Source organism: Pteronotus mesoamericanus, unplaced genomic scaffold (genome assembly GCF_021234165.1).
Source record: "Pteronotus mesoamericanus isolate MK-2021 breed Mesoamerican mustached bat unplaced genomic scaffold, CSHL_Meso_final contig_58, whole genome shotgun sequence".
Lineage (NCBI taxonomy): Eukaryota > Metazoa > Chordata > Mammalia > Chiroptera > Mormoopidae > Pteronotus > Pteronotus mesoamericanus.
In genome coordinates, this window is record NW_026555205.1 from 256,697 (window position 1) to 279,403 (window position 22,707).

Consider the following 22,707-nt stretch of genomic DNA (forward strand, 5'->3'; position numbering starts at 1 on the left):
ACCTGAGGTATCTCATGTCCTAAATAGGTAACAGTTGTTTGTACCCACTGAAGTTTAGATCAGGAGGCTATGCGACTTCATTCAGACAGTGCTGTAAGAGAATGAAGGAGCCTACGTGAGCTTTCTGCTTCGTTTGGTCACAAAGTAAAAAGGTCATCAACATACTGAACAAGAGTGGAGCCTTGGGTAAAGGCTACAAAATTCAAGTTGGTTTTAAGGATTTGGGAAAATATTGAGGGAGACTTGCTTTTTCCCTGAGACATGCAAGTCCAGGTTAATTGTCTTCCCTTAAACATAAATGAAAGAAATTGTGAGTTAGGATGCATTTGGATTGAAAAGAAAGCTGAGCAGAGGTTAATTACTATAAACCAGATTGCATCAGTAGGACTTGAGGTAAGAATAGTAGCTAGATTAAGAATTATGGGGTGGCAAGGAATTATGAAATTTTATGGCTCTTAGAGCTTATATGAATCAAGAGATTTGGTTCCCATCTGAATCAAATTTTTTTTTCTTTACTGGCAAGATTCAAGTGCCACAGGGTTAGGCGGTAAAGACGAGTACACCCTGTTGTAAAAGAAAGACTATTATATATTTAATTCCTTCCTCTGTATCTCAAGAAAGAGGATATTTGACAACTGATGGAAAAGGTTTATTTTTTTTCAAGCAATGTACCCACTCAGGAACAATCCACCTTCATCTGCATGCATAGTCCAGAGACTAATTGGGGCATCTTTTGAAGACTCAGCCTCTTCATAGGAATTTAAATTGGGATGAGTTTCCAGTAAAGAAAGCAGGAAATTTGGGGTTCGGTCTGAGTGTTACCAGTCCAAAGGTCATGCGCCTGATGCTTAGAAAGGCCAAACTCAAACATCAGAGTTTGGAGTAAGGAAAGGTTTGTTGGTTGAGAAGGCACCCACTGAGAAGATGAGAGCCCTACTGGTACCTTAAATCCATCTTAAGAAATGATTGAGTTCAGACTTCTTTTATGGTAAGGAAAAGGGAAATGGGAGGAGCTGTTTTTATAAAACTCAAGCCCACAAGCAGAATTCCTATAATGATTAGCATGCCTATATGCAAGACTTAGCAGAAACTATTAGCCTGAAGGCAATGGGGTAACAGAGCAGGCTTGGATAAATGGAAGTCAAAGAGAGACTGAACATTTTACTCTGTTACATGAAGTCACGGAAATAAAAATGCTTTTCTCATTACATTTTATAGTGGCATAAAATTTACATAACAAATCTACTAAAATGGTTTACTGGTGATGAGTCGGAAACCAGGAAGGCATGCTGAGTGTTGAGAGGGCCTATGAATATTGAGGTAGGTTGAGATATTGTCAGTGAAATAGGGTGCCCAGACACTCCAACAGCTTGCACAGAATCAGAGGTGACCAGCTGGGATAAACCCTCTAATTGGGTGGTAGAGAAAGAAGCACCAGTGTCATTAAGAAGTCCAGTTTCTGATGCTCTATTTTAAGTTTAACTTAACGTTGGGATCTAGGGTACAAGTGAAGATCAGCTGACCCTGTCATTTGATGTGAAATTGTCCCACAGGAGGAGAAAAACAAGCTTCCTGGGAATGACTGGGTCTTGGGAGTTTATTTCTTAAACTTTCTGTCTCTCAAGTGCAGGGCAATTTCTCTTCCAATGTTCCCATTTGTAACAATATCAGCAAATATCTGGAGGCAAATAAGGAAGCATCTGAACACATTTTAAGTTACACTCATAGTCATGTTTTTGTTTTTTAAATTCATGTTGCCAAGCAAGAAATGTTGCTTTTATCTCCTTCCCTCCTGCATTCTTGTAAGCTATTTTCAAAGAATTAGGTAGTTGCTCCCATTGTAACTCTCAGAGGTTGGCCGGTTAGCTGTACCACTCGACCACGCTATTTTCAATTTGTTCTTTATTTTTAATCAGTAAGGAATTTTCCCCCTAAAGTGGAAATTAAAAGATCTCTGTATTTTGGAGTTTCAGGGTTTAGTGCACTATGCTTTTGAAAAATCTGTTTAAAGCACTCAACAAAAACCTTTGGATTTTCTCCTTCATTCTGAGTGCACTCTTCAATCAACCTTAGACCAATTTACATTAAGGGGGGAACCTCTACTATTGCTGTTATCAGCCCCTGAATATCAGCCTCCAGTTGAGCCATTTCCTGGTCATTTGTAGGAGGGCTTGGGAGAAATTCTGGCCATTTTTGGGGGGTGTGTTACCCATGGTGCCACCTGGTTTGTCTAGTAACACCCCTTGACAGCTGATCTAGGTCCCTTGAGTAGGGTAGTAAATGACCACTAGTCTTTCCAACTTCTCTCCAAATTTGGTAGGATATTCCGAAAGTGGAGGTAAAAGGGCTTTGCAGTTTAAGAGATCTGCTGCTGTCTAGTGACATAAGTCCTTTGGGGTAGGACTCCAATATACATTCACAAAGGATCTTGCATAGAAAGGCCTGAAGCTAGCAGTACAGAGTTACAGCGCCCTGGAGAACAGAAGTTGTAAGGAACAGAAAAACAAGCCCTATGCCCATCTTGGGTGCTTCTTTGCAGCTTTTGGCTTCTGAAATTAAATTTACTTCCTGGTTTTTAGTATTTACATAAGTAACCTATATACTTTGGGCCTAGTGATCAACTGAAGTGCTCTCTGTAAATCTTATGAGGAAAGGGGTATAAAAACAAGCAGCTGGGAGTTTAAGGGATTTTCTGGGGAATTTAGAAGAGTTTGGGGGATCTGAGGGAGTTTGCTGAGGTGATAGGGCTGAATTTTGAGGGTGAGGGTTTAGACCAGGAGCCCAGAGATTTAAAAGATCTTCTGGAGGGTCAGGGACAGGGAGTTGAGGATAAGGGTTAAATAAAGATGGTGGAGGAGACGAATTTCCAGCAATAACAAGACATGATGGTTGAGACAGCAAAGGTCCCTTATGGACCAGAACACTATGACAAACTCCTCTGCAAACTGGCCCAATCAGACAAAGAGAACACTGCTTTTCAGATCCACAGCCTATTTGGATATCTTCCGAATGCATGCCAGTATGTGCATCCTCCAGTTGGCGGAGACCAGGGAGAGTATTCTCACTGGTCATAAAGCCAAGCTGTCGGACCTAAAACAAGACGAGAGAAAAACCTCATCTGGTTTTTCTTTTTTATGTGCACATTAACAGATTTAGCTAGGCCCTGGGTCTCTGTGAGCCAAATTGATCCTTAAGTGGGAAGTGCTGCTGGATTGCAGATTGGGTGGTGTTTTGCAGTATCCCTCGTTGCATGGAAATTTTCTTGATTTTGGTGGTTGACCTAGAATCAATCTGATGGGTTCATGACCAACTTTTCCTAACACAGGAGTCTTAGAGTTAAGTGGCAAGCACTCTAACTCTTAGCCTTTTCAGTGCTTGACCTACACCCAGCAATTTTGCAGTGTCAGGCTTCTGAGATTCCCATTAACAACAGTGTTTACCTCAGTGTTCATCTAAACAGACACAAATTTGGGGAGAGCTGTGAACTCACCACCTGTGAGGCCAGCTTGAATGAAAGTATGTGGTTTTCCCCCTTCTGACAAACAAAATGAAAGACTATGACAAAGAAAAACAGATACCATCTCCGGGGAGAAAAGGTATCAATAGAAGAGTACTCATAACAAATCTTTACCAAAGCCTCTATACCCAAGGAACTAGTTCGCACAAATATTATCTTCTGATAATCTAAATTTAGGAAAAGAAAGGGACTCTCATCACTCTTGATTCCACCAGACCCTGCAGGCAGAGATCTGAAGACTGATGTGGTAAGAATTCTTACTTTCTGCCAGCTTCTGCCAGAGGTCGCTGGATCTCTCAGCTGCTGCACCCATGAAGCAAGTAGTATCCAGCCAGTGAAGTTTATCCTGCCAACTACACCAACTGTAGGGGCGGAAATTTTCCTTCTACCATTGTAGATTCTTTGAGTGGTCTAATAAGCAAATTAATAAAAGGCATATTAACAGGAAAAAACAAATTTAATTATGTGAATATAGGGGCGCCACAAAGACAGTGAAACCCAAGGACAATTTGGGCAGTTGAGGTTTATATGCCATCCTGAGCTAAGGAATGGGATAGGCGCCTGGCGCTTCAAAGGGGAGGAGGGTAATTCACAGAATGATAAGAAGAGCAGGTGTTTAATAATTAGATATAGTTAGATGTTTGTCCTGCCGTTCAGTTAGGTCATTCAAATAAAAAGGTATTTCTGGTACTAGCTCTTTTTTCTGGGCTAGGCCCCCTATCTAAAGGCAATTAAAGAAGAAGTAAAAGGTTTTAAGTCTGTTGGGTCTTGATTATTGTCAGTTTAAAACAATCCACATGCCAAAGTGGCACATTTTGGGGAGACTCATTCTGAACCCCTTCAGAGGAAAAGCTATTCTGCCCCAAATGGTGCTACCAATAAATATCACACTTGTCATCTAAATGTTTTTAACAGTGTTTTATATTTGTAAAATGAATGACTTTTTAAAGAACAATTTATTTATGTATTTATTTATATCCTTATCCAAGGACATGCTTATTGATCTTAGAGAGAGGGGAAGGGAGAGAGAGAGAGGGGGAAAAACATCTATGTAAGAGAGGAACATCAGTTGGTTGCCTTACATATGCGTCTTGACCAGGGACCGAACCTGCAACCCAGGCATGTGCCCTGACCGGGAATCAATCCTGCTACCCTTCAGTCTATAGGATGACGCTCCAGCCAACTGAGCCACACCAGCCAGGGTAAAAAGAATGACTTTTAAATAAAAAATTTTAAATGAATCTTTTTCAAAAGCACTGTGAATATTTTTAATGGAATTAAAAAAATAATGTAATTATACACTGAAAAGTGAAGGGTAGTTCAGTAAATTATATCTCTTATGTACATTTATGTGCATTTGGATAATTCAAGCCTACAATTTTTTTCTGACCTAAATTGTTGGTTTTTGACTGATTTTCTTCCACATGTCTCTTTTGTTTTATACCAAGTAGATGCAGGTTAAAAATAAAAATAATTTTAAAAACATACAGAATTTTATAATGGATAAAGAGCCCTGAGGACAGTCTGGTCCAACCCTATCATTTGAGAGACAAAAACAAAAAACTTAGCTCTGAAGAGATTAGCTATTTGTCCACAATATACAGTAAGGAATTAGCAGAGCAAGACTAGAGAACTAGTTTTTCTGAGTCACACTATATTGCCTGTCAAGTTAACTGGGAGAAGAATGTAGTAGGATACTTTATTTTTCTAATTGTCAAAGTATACATAAAACATCTTCAAACTTAAAAACTTAGCTAAGACATTTAAATTTGGGACAGCAGTTTTGCTACCATTTGAAACACATAGCCTCAAATAAATGGGAAGTGAAAATAAATGCATCCAAACAATGAAATTGGACAATCAATTAAGCTTTTTCCTTATCTCTTGAGTTTTATTATGTGATATTAAAACACACACCTCACAATTATATTCATTAAATTCACAAATCTTCAAAAAGACATGAAAAGGTTTTTCATGAGCAACATGATTCACATGTTCTTATCTGTTTAAAATTGTTTTTGCTTCTTTTCTCTATCCACTACATTGGACAAAGTGCCTCTCCTCCATTGCCCCAGGCCTTTTTCCCCCTCATTTACGATGTCAGTTTCATGAGTTACATTATTTAAGCTCAGACAGAGACAAGAGACGTAACTGGGGTCCTTCCTAAGGAGTAGAGTCCCCAAAACTGCATTTTCACCCTTCCACCCTCCCTTCCTTCCTTCTTTCCTCTCTCTCTCTCTCTCTCTCTCTCTCTCTCTGTCTCTCCTTCTTTCTTTCATTTTCTTCATTTTTCCCATGCAATGAATAAGAATAGTTTGTGGCTGATCCCCCATGTGCTCACATGCTCTGATACACAGCTGGTGAATTGTTTAGCACTCGGCATGAAGCCTGATCTATACCAACACCCGGAGATGGAGCCAGGATGTATAGCTTCTGTCACAGCTGCATGCAGAAAATGCAAAAAGCTGAATTTAGAAAGTGAGAAAAAAAGGATAAAAATGTCTAAGTATCAGATATTCAAATTCCTTTCTATCTATTCACTTTCAATATATATGGAAAATCTCCCATTCTCATTATCCACTTAACTACAACTTCTAATTCATTACTCAGGATATTTTGCTGTCTTCCACTTGGAATAAAAAAAGAAACATCAGGCTTCCAGTTGAGATGGCAGTTTAGGCACACTTGGCGCACCTCTTTGCACGGCCACATCAAAATTACAACTAAAATATAAAAACAACCATCAATCAGGAATATCAGAAATTGAGCTGAATGGAAGTCTGACAACTACGGAATTGAAGAAACCACATCCACCCAGAATGGTAGTAGGGATGCAGATGTGGAACAGGTTGGCCCCACACCCACTGTGGGTAATAATTTGGGAGGGATATTAGGGGAGTGAGGAGTCCCAGACCCACACCAGGCCTCCCAGCCCAGGATTCCAGTGCCAGAAGATAAGTCATCACAACTTCTGGCTGCAAAAACCAGCGGGAATTGAGTCAGTGGAGGAGGCTGCTAGAGCCCTAAGCAGTTCCTCTTGGGGAACCCACACACGGACTCACCTACTCAAACTCGCTCCCTCTGAGCTCCAGCACTAGAGTGGCAGCTTGAAGGGCACCAGTGGCATATAGGGAGAGACTGAAGTATCTGGCATTGGGGCAAGCAGAGGCCATTGTCCCTTTGCTGAACCCTCCCCTCACAGAGCTGGTAGGCTGGTACCACATCTGAGACTCCATTAACCTGGCTAACACTGTGTGACCCACCTTGGGGATCCACAGAGGCTGTGACCCACCCAACTTACAGGCCAACCCAAAATGCTTTTCCATATGAATGGCTGGTCTTGGTTCCTAAATCTTATCAAACAAGCAACAGCTGGCTGCAATGAGTCCTAGCGGTAGCAGATTAGTCACAGCTTGACTTCATCTGGGAATCTCCAAGCCCAGCGGAAGTAGCAGCCATCTTAGATTGCTTATAGCTCAGGCAGAGTGCCTTGGGCAAAACACAGGTGGGGGCTGACCTTGGCCCGCACCAACCAGGAAACCCCAGGGCCAACACACCCAATGGACAACTACAGACCACATCAGAGCACCCCTACTCTGTCCCTGCACAGCTGATCCTCCACAGAGGGTGGAGTTTGGTGGTTGGTGGTCAGTGGTCACAGCCAGTCCTTGCAGCTGACTGGACTGGGTAATTCCCTCCCATTGATCTGCCAACAGCAACCAAGGCTCAGCTACAAGATGAAGGTGTACTCAGCCCACACAAAGGGTGTACCTCAAGTACCCAGCTTGGGTGATAGGGGAGGCTGTGCCACTGGACCCTACAGGACACCTACTACATTAGGCCACACTACCAAGACATAAAGTCAAAGCAGCTCTACCTAATACATAGAAACAAATACGGGGAGGCTGCCAGAATGAGGAGACAAAGAAACATGGCCCAAATGAAAGAACAGATCAAAACTTCAGAAAAAGAGCTAAATGAAATGGAGATAAGCAATCTATCAGATGCAGAGTTCAAAACACTGATTATAAGGATGCTCAAGGGACTTAGTGAGAACCTCAGCAGCATAAAAATGATCTGGTTAGAAATGAAGGATACACTAATTGAAATAAAGAACAATCTATAGAGAAACAACAGTAGAATGGATGAAGCTGAGAATTAAATCAATGACTTGGGACATAAGAAACAAAACAACCAATTAGAACAACAACAAGAAAAAAGAATCCAAAAAAATGAGGATAGTATAAATAGCATCTGGGACAACTTCAAGAGGACCAACACTCACCTCAGAAGGGTGCCAGAAAGAAAAGAGAAAGCAAGAAATTGGAAATCTATCTGACACGCAAGTCCTGTAAGCTCAGAGAGTCCCAGTTATGATGAATGCAAAGAGGTCTGCTTCAAGATACATCACAATTCAAAGGCCAAAGGTTAAAGATAAAGAGAGACTGTTAAAATCAAGAGAAAAAAAGTTAGTTGCCAGAAGGTTGCCAGATGGGAGGGGAGAGAGGGAGAATGGGTAAAGAGGTGAGGGGATTAAGAAGGACAAATAGGTAGTGACAGAATAGCCATGGGGATATAATATACAGTATAGGAAATGGAGTAGCCTAAGAACTTATTTTGTAGTAGCATATGTAATGCTTTTTGTGCACATACTTTGGTAATAGTACAGCTTAACTAGTAAATGAGGATACTATCACTAGGACATAGCAAAATATCACCAACTCCCCTCACCTGCAAAAGTTTCTCATAGGCTTGCCTTATTCCCTAAAAACTTGTAGATTGTTTACAGCTACCATAGGGGAGAAAAATAATTTTTACTCTATAATTCTGACTTCTTGGCTGAGACCCCCCTGTAATAAAAGGCAGATAAACAGAGGAAAACAGAAATTTATTAACACACTTTGTTATGCAAATTTAAGTAATTGTCTTCTTCACTGATAAGTCTGCCTCATGATTTAGAGTCACCCTTGTCTTCCTGGTACAGTGAGTGAGACACCCTTACAAATGGAGATTTCCTTTTTAAATGTAAAGTTCCCTTACAAAAGGTAACTACTCTGTTTTCAAAGCATCTCCTGCGTCTGCTGTTTCTTAAAATAATCAGTTCAAAATAATTCTTATGCCAAGAAGACATATTTTGGGGTAGCATATCCTGCTAAACTTAACTACCTTAGTTCAGTCTGTGTGGTAGAATGTGGATTATATTTAACTCTGCATGAGTTTGACTACTTTATAGGAACTGTGTTTTTAAATTTAAATACATAACTATAAGTGTTCATTTGAACATTTTGTGTTCAAATGAGAAGCCTGTACACGCATACACAGTCATGGTATATAGAGCAGGTTTTTAAGAAAAAAAAAAAGAAAGAAAGAAAGACTGAAAGAAAAAAAAAACAGTGTGTGATAGAACCGTACCCCATGAACAGGAATTCAGTTCTCAGCAGTTTCCATTGCTCTGCATCTGGAGCTAATAGAGAGCATGTTATCTCGATGTATACACTTTAGAATGAGAGGGATTCACTGGCACAGATTCCCTTGAAGATGGCACAGTTGTAAAGCTACAATTGTATATTACATTTAATTTGTTATTAATATAGGAAGGTAAAATACAGGACCATTTATTAAGACAGTGAAACTGAGGGTCCTGATTTGATGTATGATTTTGATTTAATACACTTAACTTAGTTTCTTCACAGCATGGCCCATATGCCTTGGCTCTTCCCCTTACATTTATTAACTCCTTGAGGCAGCAAGAAACAATGGCCAGGCCCTGGACAATGGTCAGAAGGTATAGGTTTCATTAAATTGAAGTTAAGATGATGCCCGGAGTTGTGTTACAGCTCCTGAACCCTAAGGTGGAACAACCCAGTGGCCATATTCACATGAAACCAGACTGAGGGATGCCAAAGCTGACATCAAGACCTAAAATAATGATTTACTGCCCCTACCTCATTCATTTCTACGGCCATACCACCCTGAATGCGCCCGATCTCCTCTGATCTCAGAAGCTAAGCAGGGTCGGGCCTGGTTAGTACTTGGATGGGAATAAAATAAATATTGTAAATGGTATATGTTGTGGAGGTCACCTATATGATGAGGGAAGATAAGAAGCTGTGTGTGTGGTGGGAGGAGGTTGTAGTATTAAATAGAATTGTTAGAAAACACCTTGAGAAGTGACATTTAAATAAATGCCTGACGGAGAAGAAGGCATCAGTAATGGAGAAACCTGGTTGGAAAATGTCACAGGTAGAGGAAATAACTGAAGGCTAAGGCCCTGAATTTGGAGGAGTAGCTGGAGCATTAGAGGAACAGGTTAAAGTAGATTTAGGGGAGGGAGAGAGAAGGAGGGAGAGAGACAAAGAAGAGAAAATAGAGGTACAGGAGGTAAGAGTAGAAGAAGGGAAAAGAGAAAACTGTGTGTGGGTATGAAGGAGCCATCACAAAATTTTTGTTTTTATATGACTAAGATGGGAAGCCATTTGCAGGGTTTTTAAAAAAGACTTTATTTATTTTTGGAGAGAAAGGAAGGGAAGAAGAAAGAGAGGGAGAGAATCATCGATTGGTTGCCTCTCACACACAACCTAGGTGTGTGCCCTAACTAAAAATTGAACCAGTAATCTTTTGGTTGGCAAGACAATGCCCAATCTACTCAGCCACACCAGTCAGGCCACCATTTAAAGGGTTTTGAACAGAGAGAAGTGAAGTGGTGTTTTGACTTATGTTTTAAATATGAGTCACCCTGGCTACTGTGTTGAGAAAGGACTGGACTCAGGAAATAGGGATACCAGTTACGTGTTATTGCAATAATCTAGGTGACAGATGATAGTGGATTGGAACAGGGTAGTGAAAAATGGCTAGATTTCTAATATATTTTGAAGGAATAAAATTGGATGTGGAGTGAGAGAAATGGAGATATCAAGATTATCAAGTATTCTATGTATTTTAAGTTATTCCTCACTTTAAGTACTAGAAACATTCCTAAAAAGTTGTATATATAACTGATTCACATTTGAAATCTATCAGAGTAATTTATTATTTTGAAGAAGCAATAATTGTATAAGAAATAGACTTTTATAATAATTTATTCATTACTCCTTAATTTCAGTTCTTGGTGTCATTATTTATATACGTTAGGGGTTTCTAAAAAGAACATATACCAGATTTTACATAAAATGTAAGATAAATTAATTTATTTTATTTTTTCTGGCTTTATTGAGGTATGATTAACAAAAAAATTATATATATTTACGTTGTAACAACAAGATTTTATATATAGTGTGTATATATGTGTACATATATACACATATATAAATGATTAATGTATCACGATGAAGTTAATTAACACATTTATCATATCACATAGTTATCTGGATTTTTTGTGGGTTTTGTTTTTGTGTTGAGAACGCTTAAGATATACTCTCTTAATAAATTTCTGGTATACAATGTAGTATGGTTAACTGCAGTCAACATAATTATACATTACATCTCCAGAAATTATTCATCTTATAACTGGAAGTTTGTACCTTTCATCAACGTCTCTCCATATCCTTCAGCCCCCAACCCCCAGCCTCTGGTAATCACTGTTCTGCTCTTTGGTCCTAGAAGTTCAACTTCTTAAGATTCTACATATAATTAAGATCATAAAGCGTGTTTTTCTTTGTCTGGCTTATTTCACTTAACAATATCTTCCAGGTTCATCCATGTTGTTACAAACGGCAGTATTTTCTTCTTTTTATGGCTGAATAATATTCCATTGTATAAGGTCTGTCAGGAAAAACTCCAGCCACTGTTAATATAACGAGAAGGGTTTGAGTGGCATTGATGTAACCTGGCAGCCAAGGAGAGTGGACTGGAATGCCCATGTGTGAAAAATGACAACTTCACAGTACTAGTCAGAGGGGGTGGTAGATGCCATTGAGTGAGCATATGTACTATGTAGCCATCGCATTCAAAATGACCGAGTAGAGCAATGAATCTGCATCAGATTTTGCGTTAAGCTTGAACATTCCTCCAAGGAAACTATTCTGATGATTCAGAAGGCCGCAGCTATGGGCAACTGCTGATTGGCAGCTTCATCACCACGACATGCCCCCTCATGCATCACATTTTGTGCAGAGTTTTTGGCAAAACATCAAATCATCCCGGTGACTCAGCCCCACTACAGCCCAGATTTGGTGCCCTGCAACTTCTGGCTTTTCCCAAAACTAAAATCACCTTTGAAAGGGCAAAGATTTCAGACCATTGATGAGATTCAGGAAAATACAATGGGGCAGCTGATGGTGATTGGGAGAACTGTGTGAGGTCCCAAGGTACCTACTTTGAAGGAGACTGAGGCATCATTGTTCTATGCACAGTGTTTCTTGTATCTTGTATCTCCTTCAATAAATGTCTGTTTTTCCTATTACATGGCTGGATACCATCTGGACAGACCTTGAGTGTGTATGTGTGTGTGTGTGTGTGTGTGTGTGTGTGTGTGTGTATCACATTTTCTTTATTCATTCATTTGTTGACACTTAGGTTATTTCCACATATTAGCTATTACAAATAATGCCTCAGTGAACATGGGAGTGCAGGTATCTCTTTGAGAAAGTGATTGTAGTTCTTTCGGGTATATACCCAGATGGGAAATTGCTGGATCATATGGTGGTTTTAATTTTTTGAGGACCTTCTTCATTGTTTTCATACTGGCTATACCAATGTAATATACTTTTTTAAAAAAGAAAGATTTTATTTATTTTTAGAGAGAGGGGAAGGGAGGGAGAAAGAGAGGGAGAGGAATATCAGTGAAAGAGAAACATTGATTGATTGACTGCCTCTCCTACTAGCCCTCATGAGGGCCCTAACCTGCAACCCAGCCATATGCCCTGACTGGAATTGAAGCCGTGACTATTCTCCTTGTGGAATGATGCCCAACCAGCTAAGCCACACTGGTTAGGACTGTACTATACTTTCAATTTGGTCAATACTGTTTGAAGATAAGGAATATTTTTCTTGAATGGAGTTAAAGAAGTCTATTTTCAATAGCAGAGTATCAATTCAAGTATATTCATGTTTTACATCACATGGCTGCTTGGGCCATACCTTACAGGATATTTCTATAGGTTTTCCCCACTACCTGAAAGTAGAACATGCCTATGAAACCTTTTATAAGCCAAAATGACATAAAGTGAAGAAATGATTATCATTAATTAATTAATTTGTGAGCACAGATGGTCAGAGACACAGTTCAGGCTGAATATAGTTCCCAGGGAAGGAGCTTGGCTGTGCCACTCTTGCTGCTCAGGGTGTGTGCTGCCTCTCTAAAAGCTTGTGGAAAACACACACTGAAAACTATTTTTGCTTTTCTTCATAAAAGTGAAAATCTTGTTTTCTTAAAGAAAGGCAGATTTCTTTAGTTTCAACCCACAACATTAAATCTTAACTTACCTCAATTTAATTAGCTTCTTTCTTTTTTCTTTATTTTTTGAGAGGGAGAGGGGAGGGGGAAAGAGAGGGAGAGAAATATCAATGTGTGGTTGCCTCTAGCGCGCCGCCCACTGTGGACGTGGCCCACAACCCAGGCATGTGCCCTGGCTTGGAAATGAACCCTGACCCTTTCGTTTGCAGGCCAGCATTCAATCCACTGAGGCACACCAGCCAGGGCTTAGTTAGCTTCTTAATACTGAAAGGATAACCAAGACATATTAGAAGGTTTGAAGTTAAAAATACAACTACATTATATTCCTCCAAAATGAAAAACAAAACAAAATGGCCATTTATATAACTACTTTATATTCCTCCAAAATAAAAAACAAAACAAAATGGCCACTTGATGACATCAATAGAAGTTCTTTCCCATATTCCTTTATTGATATTTCTATGATTACAACTTATATAAATTACTTAATTTTATGACTCTTTTAGATTTCCAAATACTCTATTACTTTTTCTATATTATAGCCACTAACTATACTTTGTAATACTTGAAATATTATTTTGCTGCAAATTTTTAAAAATTGGCTAGTTTTTAAATATAGATTCTCCTGATAATATGTTCCTAAAGGGGTATATAATGGTTTGAACTTGTTTTGAAGTTAAGAAACTGAACATTGCTTAAGTACTGTGGCTGACCCATTATATTTTAATGTGCAAGCCTTTTAATGATGAATTTGTGAACCACTTTTGTGGGAGTTACCATGGACACTAAGAGGCACTCTACTGCCAAATCAGATGGATTAAAAAAAACAGTTCTTTCAGATATATTTCAGGTATCTGCAGACTTCCAGAACTGGTTCTATCACAAATAAATCAGACTTAGCCTTAATTTATCAGAGATTTCTGACAGCATTTCAGCTACACATTTTTGTTTCATTCTCTTCTGCGCTCTGCCTCAGTCCATATTTTATCTTTGTAGAAGTCCTTAGAGTGAGGACACAGTAACTTCCTAAATGTTAGTTAGCTCCCAAAATAAGGCCTATATTCAGAATTGGACTGGAAGAAAAGGACATTTGCTTAGTGTGTCTCTTCCACAGGGAGCCTTATTAAATCTTGGGGAGAAAGATATTTCTGCCTGTATCTTTTCATGTGGTAAGTGTAACCCTGCATTCATTCCTGTTGTTGTATTTTTGTGGTTGTTGCTATACATATTCTAAAATAATTCATGTAAAATCTATTGATGTTCTTGGGAGGATCTTCTTTGATAGGGATTTATCGTCATCCAGTTGTTAGACTTATCAAGACTATTCATTTATGAAGCAGTTTGATATATTGAAAGAATATCATTATGCTATTATTGCTATAACATGTATTTTACTTTCTCAAATCTCTTTTAATTAAATGTTATGGAATGATATTGGGGCAAACTAGTGTTGGCTCTTTACTTATCACACAATAATTCCTATTGCATTTTTATCGAATATTTAAGTGAATATTCAGTCATATATTACAATTTTACTTTTGTAATTGTGTTTTAAAGCTGGTCTATGATGCTGGAATAACCAAGGTATGTCAAAAATTTGTCTTTTCCTCATTCTAGTCTTTTAATTATTTTTACCTTTGGACAAACTAAAATTTTATTTCTATTAGGCCTACACAATTTAAATTCCATTTCTATGAACTGTTCTATGTTTATAGAGATTAAGCCATCAAATATGCATTAATTCAGCAATATTATATGATATTATTCTGTCTTACCATATCAATTACCTTTATTTTGGCTACTTGTTCAGAATTTCACCTGAAATTGGCAAGGCTATTGTTTGTTTTCATCTCTATAGCAAATGCCCAATACATACATTAGGAAAATAGGCAGACAGCTGGTAAATACTCATTCCTCGCCTCAGGGCTGAAAAAGCAATTCACCAAATCCATCTTTTCCTAGATTTTTTAATATCATCTCTTATTTCCAAATCTTCTGCTTTGCCCTAAAAGGATTTGAGCACATGTAATATATAAAAGAAGCTGAAACCAAACTTATACTTTATCAAGTTTTATATTAGTTGACAAGATTTTCTTTTACTAAATTTTGTAGTATGCTTCCTTGTTTTTGATTGGGTCATCTTTCTTTTATTTTTAATTATAGCATACAATTCTAGTATCAAAGACTATTATTATGAAGGTTATGAACAGTATGTTTTCTAAACACATACATTTTCAGCATTAATTTCGATACAATATTAGGATTTTTAAATTATATTTTATTAATCTTTTTTGTTTGTTTGTTTTGGATGAAATCAGAATCACAGTTACAGAAATACAAAGAATGTTGACATCATTACCACGTGTGAGGCAACTGGGTATCTCACAGAAAGGAAAACAGCCAGGGTCAGTGGTGTCCAGCCACAATTGTAAATCACCTTAGAGCAGGAAGAAAAAGTGATGCTCCAGAGCCAAGAGCAACAAGGCATTATAATAATGACAGACACTATTTGTGGACACTCACTATGTTCCAGGCATTATACTTACTACATTTATACATTTTAATACTAACAACAAAGTGTAGGTGTATGCCAGAGTCTCCATTTTATAGAGTCAGTATTCTCTCAACACAGATTAACTGAGTAATAATCATGTGCTAGGCTCTAGGGATATCATAGTGAACAGGATTCTTGTCCTCATTGAGATTATGATCTAGTGGTGATGAGCCACCTACTGAGTCTTAGAAAGTTTGTATAAGTAACTCAAGATCAGGTTGTGTGGCTCTACATCCACATATATACCTTCTAATTATATTAAAGATGGCTGTGAAGTAGTAATCAGAAAGCAAGTGGTAGTCATAGGAAACTGTACCACAGGTCAAAGCCAGCTGGACAGTAAATAAGCAGGTACGGTTCCAGAACATTGCTGCTGAACGTCAAAGCAAGAGATTGCTCTGTTTATCCAGGAAATTATTAGAAAACCAAGTAGACAAATGGGATAAGTGCATTTTAATGTATACCATATCATTATTAGAGTTCCCTGGCTTACAAAAAGAGATATAAAACAATACAAACAAGTCAATAAAAATCTGGACATTCTCAATGTTCTTTGCAGATCCTTCTTTCTCATCTGGTAGCTTGTTATTTTTTGCAGAGATTTGTCCTATATTCTCTTCTCACTTGATATATCGTTGGTCTTCTGTGTTTGTGGGTTTCACATCCATGTGTTCAACCAACTGTGGATCAAAAATATTCAGAAAAAATTCCCAGAAATTTCTAAAAACCTAAAGTTGAGTTTGCATCTGCTAAGCACTACACTGAATCCATGTGCATGAAGTGATGTGTAGACACACTTTGCTGTAGCTTATATACCAATGCAGGTTATATGCAAATACTATGCCATTTTATATAAGGAACTTGAGCATCTGTGAGGGCCCTGGAACCACAGATAGCGAGGGACAACTGTACTCTCCTTGGGTGATTTTATCAACTCACATATTTTCAAAAGCCAGTGACTCTCAAATCTATCGCTCTGGCTCAGATTGCCCTCCTGCTTCATATACCCAACTGCCTATTGTCTATCTTGATCTGGATACCTCATAGGTCGCTCAAATTCTCCATGTTCAAAATCAAATCATCATGTCTTTCTTCTCTGCATATAGACTACTGCCCCTGTTTTCCTCTCTCACTGAGCGGTGCTACCATCTATCCAGCTGCTCAAGATATAAACCTGATAGTCATCCTAGACTTCCGCCTCTCCTTAACACCTACATCCAATCTATCACCATGTCCTATCAATGTTATCTTGTAATTATTTCTTGAGTAGTGTATTGTTCATCTCCAGTACCCTCTCACTAGTCTAAGCAATATTGTATTTCTTCTGGACTATTGATAAAAGTCTTTTGTAACTGGTCTCTGGGCATCTAACCTTGCCTTCTCTCCAATGCTTTCTGTTCACTGAAGAATGGTTTTCTGTGTACTGAAAATTTGATTATATTTTTTTCCTTAAAACCTTTTGATGGTTCCACATTGCCTCTGGGTCAAATCCAAGCTCTATTATAATCTATGTGGCCCAGAGAGATTTGGGCACTGTATATCAACTCAGTCTCATTTTGTGTCTCCTGGTACTTCTGTTCTGGCCATTCTGAACTACCTTGATTTTCTTGAGTGAGCATGCTATCTCTTGCCTCCTGCCCTTTGCATAAGCTCTCCCCTCTCTTTGCCTTGCTAACTCTTGCTGATCGTTGAGCTCTTGTAAATATTAGTAGGTATTATCTCTTTCCGAAAGCTTTCCCTGACTCCCAAGTTCACTTAGGTTCCTCTTCTCTGTGTTTACTTAGCCCCTTATATTTCCTTCAAATACAGCAGTTAATACTGTATAATTGCACCTTGACCCTCTTCCCTTACTACACTATAAAATCCCTGAAAGCAAGAACATTGCTGCTTGTTGACCATTGCATCTATACAACCTAGCAGTGTTCAGCACATAGTAGCATACAAACATATGCTAAAAAAAGGAAAGATTAAAGAGACCAGGATTATCAACTTTGGAGGCTTTGGCATAATCTTAATGGTTTGAAACTTATTGTATAAATTCATCAAATGTGCCAGCTAGATGGGACTCAAGAAATCACTTTATTCCACCTCCCACTCAATGTAACAATCCCTACTATATTATCCTTTAAAGAGAGCCCCCACTTCCTCTCTAGGAGTGAAGAATTCACTGTTTTAGAAGACAGCCACTCTTATTGATGGCTATGTCTTATTCTTAAAAAAATCTTCTTCATATTTGGACACTTTCTTACTATAGCTTTCGTCTATAGTTTAAGTTCTTTCTTCTTGTACAACACAAAATTAATCTTTTCCTTTCTTGAGCAACTCAAAATTAATCTTTTCCTTTTTTCATTAAGGACACTTCCAAATAGTTTAAGGCCATTATTATGTACTTTTTACATCATTAGTTCTCAAGCTTGAATGTGCAACAAAATTCCCTAGGGAATGTGTTAAAAATGTAAATCTCTTATTCCCATACTCAAAAACTCTAAATCAATCAGTCAGGAATGGAACTCAGGAATCTGAAAATTTAACAAGTAACCCCAATAATTCTGATGTAGATAGCCCATAGATTACATATCAAGAAACAATGCCCAGGAAATTTTTTTTTAAATTTTCCCAATAAATGGTGTTTAAAAGACTTGATCTTCAAAGTCACTGAATATTTGTGTCTATTCTCTTCAAGTGTACCCCCCCTTGATGGATCCAAATATTCAGGCATATTTGAACTAAAAATTTTGAGCAAAGATATTATCTTCTTTAACATGATTTATGTACTTCTGTTGAAATTGTACATAGTTGTGCCACCAATTTTAGTAGATGTGTCACATTACTGAATGTGGTTTTGTCGTTAACTAAAACCTGTTAGGGCAGGAATGAATTACAGGGAATAAATGAGCCAAAGGTCCCAGATAAGAAAGAAGGAAAGAGGGAATGGGTGGAGATGACAGAAGATGAAGGCATATCCTGAAGAGGAGTAACAGTATATAGCATTCCCACAAAAAGTAGCACACAGATTTCTCAATAATTCCAGTTTCCCACTTCCACAGCCCATGAGATTTCCCACTGCCAGCCATTTGCAAGAGCTGCTGCTCACTGTCACCTACTGATCCTCTCTCCAAAATCAGCAGAATAACAATGTTTTGCCCCTTAGTAGAAAGCTGGTAGATCTGCTCTCTATCCTCTAAATCCACAATAAGAATCAACCTTCTGTAATCAGCCCTGCCACATCAGAAGAAGCTGGAACTTTGGCCCACATCTTTGGAAACGTATTTGATCTTTAACAGACTACTGAGGGTACCGTGGCATTTTTGTGGAAGATGATCTAAAACTCTAAAAATAGTTATGAGCACAATTCTCCCACATGTGTACAGTTTCAATAGATTTGGCAAGATACTTTTAAGCTCATAAAAGTGTCATAGAATGTTATGAATTGGCTTTACATGCTTCAATACACCCGGTGTACAGATTAGCACTTTCTGTTACAACACCCAGGCTCTTTGCTCTCTACTCTAAACATCAGGAAAACTTTATGAGCTAGAAAACCTTTTTTGGATTTGGCCGTAGGGTATTAAGCAGAGAAATTTAGTTGCTCACAAGCCTGGAGTCTGTGGCTCCCAGAAATCGGGGCAAGGATGGGGGCAGTCACATTGAAGGAAATTAGTTGTTAGTGTCTTCAGATGGAACTGTAAATCTGAGAAGGGATCCAGGGTTGCAAATAATGAAAGTTTGGAACACAGCAGTTTTGTGCTGAATGGTAGGATGGAAAGAACATCCCAACCATGATGTGGAAAGAATTGTGTTTAATAGTGTCATTCTGAAAAGAAAGGATCTTTATGTTGCAGATATTAGGATTAAATTATTTCAATTCTCACAAACATATGTGTGCCTCAAAAGGGTTTGGGACCAGGTTCTTTTAAGTGGTACCCAGGAGCCAAATATAAGGTAATGATCCTGAGGATTATATGGTAGTCACCTTTGTATTCCTCTATTCATGGAACAAAATTTTTTATGTTTGTTTTTTTACTTATATTTATTTATTTTTTACTTATACTTATTTATTTTTTAAAATCATGTTTATTCTATTACAGTTGTCTCAATTTTCCCCTTTTGCCCCACTCCACTCATTCCACCTCCTCCCCCCCCCCACTCCCACAGTCAATTCCCACTCTGTTGTCCATGTCCATGGGTCATTCATACAGGTTCTTTGTCTAATCTCTTCCCCTTCTTTCTGCTATTATCCTCCTTCCCCATCCCCTCTGGTCACTTTCAGTCTGCTCCATGTTTCCATGCCTGTGGTTTATTTTGTTCAATAGTTTATTTTGTTGAATAGATTACACTTTAGGTGAGATCAAATGGAATTAGTCTTTCACTGACTGACTTATTTCATTTAGCATAATATTCTCCAGTTCCATCCATATTATTGCAAAAGGTAGGAGTTCTTTCTGTCCTTCTTTTTACATGGAGATTGATTTTATTTATTTTTTTAAATGTCAAGATCCATTATAAAATATTAAAAAAATTAAATCAATTATAAAGTCTCAGCAATTAAAAAAAATGACACCAGCACAGAAATAATCGAGTAGATCAATGAAATAAAATGAGCATTCTAAAATCAAATGTATATATCTGTCTAACAATGTAATATATGATTAAATTGATAAGGCTTACTCAATAAATAAGGTGCACTATTTCGCACATTACTTGACCACAATTACTTGAAATAAAACAAATATAGAGCCCTGTTTCACACATTGTACAAAAAAATGTTCAGGTGAGTTAAATCAGTACGTAAACTCTAAGGAGTTTTAGGAGAAAATACAAACTAATATTTTTCTTACCCTGAAGTAAAATATTCAAACCCAGAAGCTATAAAGTAAAATATTGACAATATGACTATATTAAACATTTAAGTCATTAGAGTAATGTACACACAAAAAAGATAAAGGACAAGTAATAGAATGGGAAAATATTTGCAACATGTCTTAAAAAGGGTTAATAGTTTTTTTTTGTTTTTTTTTTTAGGGAAAATATTCTACAAACATTAGCCCCAAAATGGATAAAAAATGCTAAAAAGTCTTTTAAAGCTTTTTGAAAATAATAGAAATAGGTAAGAAATATACAAAAACAGGTTTATTATCAACAAATCATAAGATAACAATTAAAATAACACATCATTGTCACAATCAGATTAATAAGTATTAAATATATTGGTAATGTCAAGTACTGGTGACCATGAAAGGAACTGGGTATTCATAGACTCTTTTTCTTCATCTTCTTAAAGCAGTCCCTTTAACATATTTTGCAATGCTCGTTTGCTGGAGGTGTATTCTTTTAGCCTTCTTTTGTCTGGGATACTCCTCATTTCACCTTCCATTTTAACTGAGAACCTTGCTGGGTAGAGCAGTCTTGGTCACAGGCCTTTGCTTTTCATGACTTGGAATATTTCTTGCCATTCCCTTCTGGACTGTAGTGTTTCTGTTGAGAAGTCAGCTGCTAGCCATATTGGGGCTTCCTTGTATGTTACTACCTCTTTCTCCCTTGCTGCCTTTAGGATTCTCTGTTTGTCTTTGATATTTGTCATTTTAATGATGATGTTTCTTGGAATGGGCCTCATTGGGTTCCTCTTGAGTGGGACCCTCTGTGCTTCATGGACTTGTGTGACTTTTTCTCTCCTCAAGTTAGGGAAGTTTTCCATCACTACTTTTCTAAACAGGTTCTCTATCCTTTGGCCCTCTTCTCCTTCTGGCATCCTTATTATATGGATATTATTACATTGCAGGTTGTCCTGCATTTCCCTAAATGCCTCTTCATTCTTTTTGAGTCTTTTTTCATTTTCTTGCTCTTTCTGGGAGCTTTTTTCTACCTTGTCCTCCAGCTCGCTGATTCGGTCCTCTGCTTCATCTAGCCTGCTTTTGATTCCTTCTACTGTTTTCTTCCAATCAGTAATTGTGTTCTTCATTTCCTCTTGCCTCTTGTTGATCATTTCTATGTCCTTTTTCATGCTGATATAGTTTGCAGTAAGTTCCTTGTAGTTTCCCTGCAGTTTTTGGTAATTCTCTCTGAGCTCACCGAGTTCATTGAGCTTCCTTAGAACCATTGTCCTAAGCCTCTATTTGCCTTTGTTCTTGTTCTGTCATTGTTTACTTGCCTCTATTGCCTTTATTTCTCTTTCTGGGGATTCCTCCTTTCCCTTCAAATGGGGGGTGTTTCTTTGTATTCTTGTTATTTGTGAGACTCTTTTTTTTTTTCTCCTGCTTCTTAAATTTATCTGTATTGATTTCCTCACTTTGTGGTGTGAACTTCTATGGTAGGAGACCGCTCTTTTTTTTTTTCCTTGATCTACCTCTGATGATGTCAGCTGTTGACCCCATCTGACCTTAGGTAGTCTGCTTGAGACTTCCAGGAACCTACTATCTGTGGCTGTCTCCTCCAGTTGTTAATCTACTCACTCTACACTCAGCAATCAGGCTTAGGCACCACAGGGTGGGGCTGAGTCCCTACTGGGGCCAGGGTTATTGTGTCCTCTCATGCTGGTGTCATCCAGGGGAGTGGTCTCCTTGAGCTGGATGTCTGCTGCCACATGGGGGATGATTCAGCGCCAGGATCCCGCCAGCTATTTTTTCTGTTCTCTCCCCAGCCTCCTTTCCCAGTCTCTCCTCAAGTGTCTAGACTACTCTGTGTCCTCTTTAGCCAGGGATCTACTATCTGTGGCTGCCACTCTGTACTCAGCAGTCAGGTTTTAGCACCACCGGGCCAGGGCAGAGTCCCTCCTGGGGATCAGGCTATTGTGTCCTCTCAAGCTGTTGCTGCTCAGGGGAGTGGTTTGCCTGAGCAAGGTGGCTGTTGCTACATGGGGGATGAGTCAGCACCAGGATCCCACTGGCTACTCTCTCAGTTCTCTCCCTAAAGCCTCCTTCCCCAGGCTCTCCTCAGGCGTCTCTAGCCCATTCTGCCCCCACCTTTGCCAGAGACCAGGGTAAGTGGCTGCAAATAAAAAAATTATGCATTGGTCCTTTAAAAGGCTCTTTGTGTCTCCTGCTGCCTGTCTCTGGTAGAGAGCAACCCTGCCTTTTTTTTGTAGCTGGTTTTTATCTGTGTAGTTTTTGGGCTCTCGTGCTGTAGGCTGGGTATCCCTGTTTATGGTTTAGACCCCACTCTTTTCAAGGGGATCCAACTGGCCATTTCAATATCCTTCTGGTGCTGCCACCCATGGGAACCCGCCCATCTTCTCAAGTTCTCCCG

General features: G+C 38.5%; 1 protein-coding gene across 1 annotated transcript in view; it reads right to left on the reverse strand.

Moving 5' to 3' along the window:
- LUZP4 (leucine zipper protein 4) overlaps positions 1 to 3,830 on the reverse strand; it is a 41,255-nt gene extending 37,425 nt beyond the window's left edge. Inside the window, 1 exon segment of the mRNA XM_054580391.1 lies at positions 3,779 to 3,830. Coding sequence (XP_054436366.1) covers positions 3,779 to 3,830 — 52 coding nt within the window.
- Between the last annotated feature and the right edge of the window lie 18,877 nt (positions 3,831 to 22,707).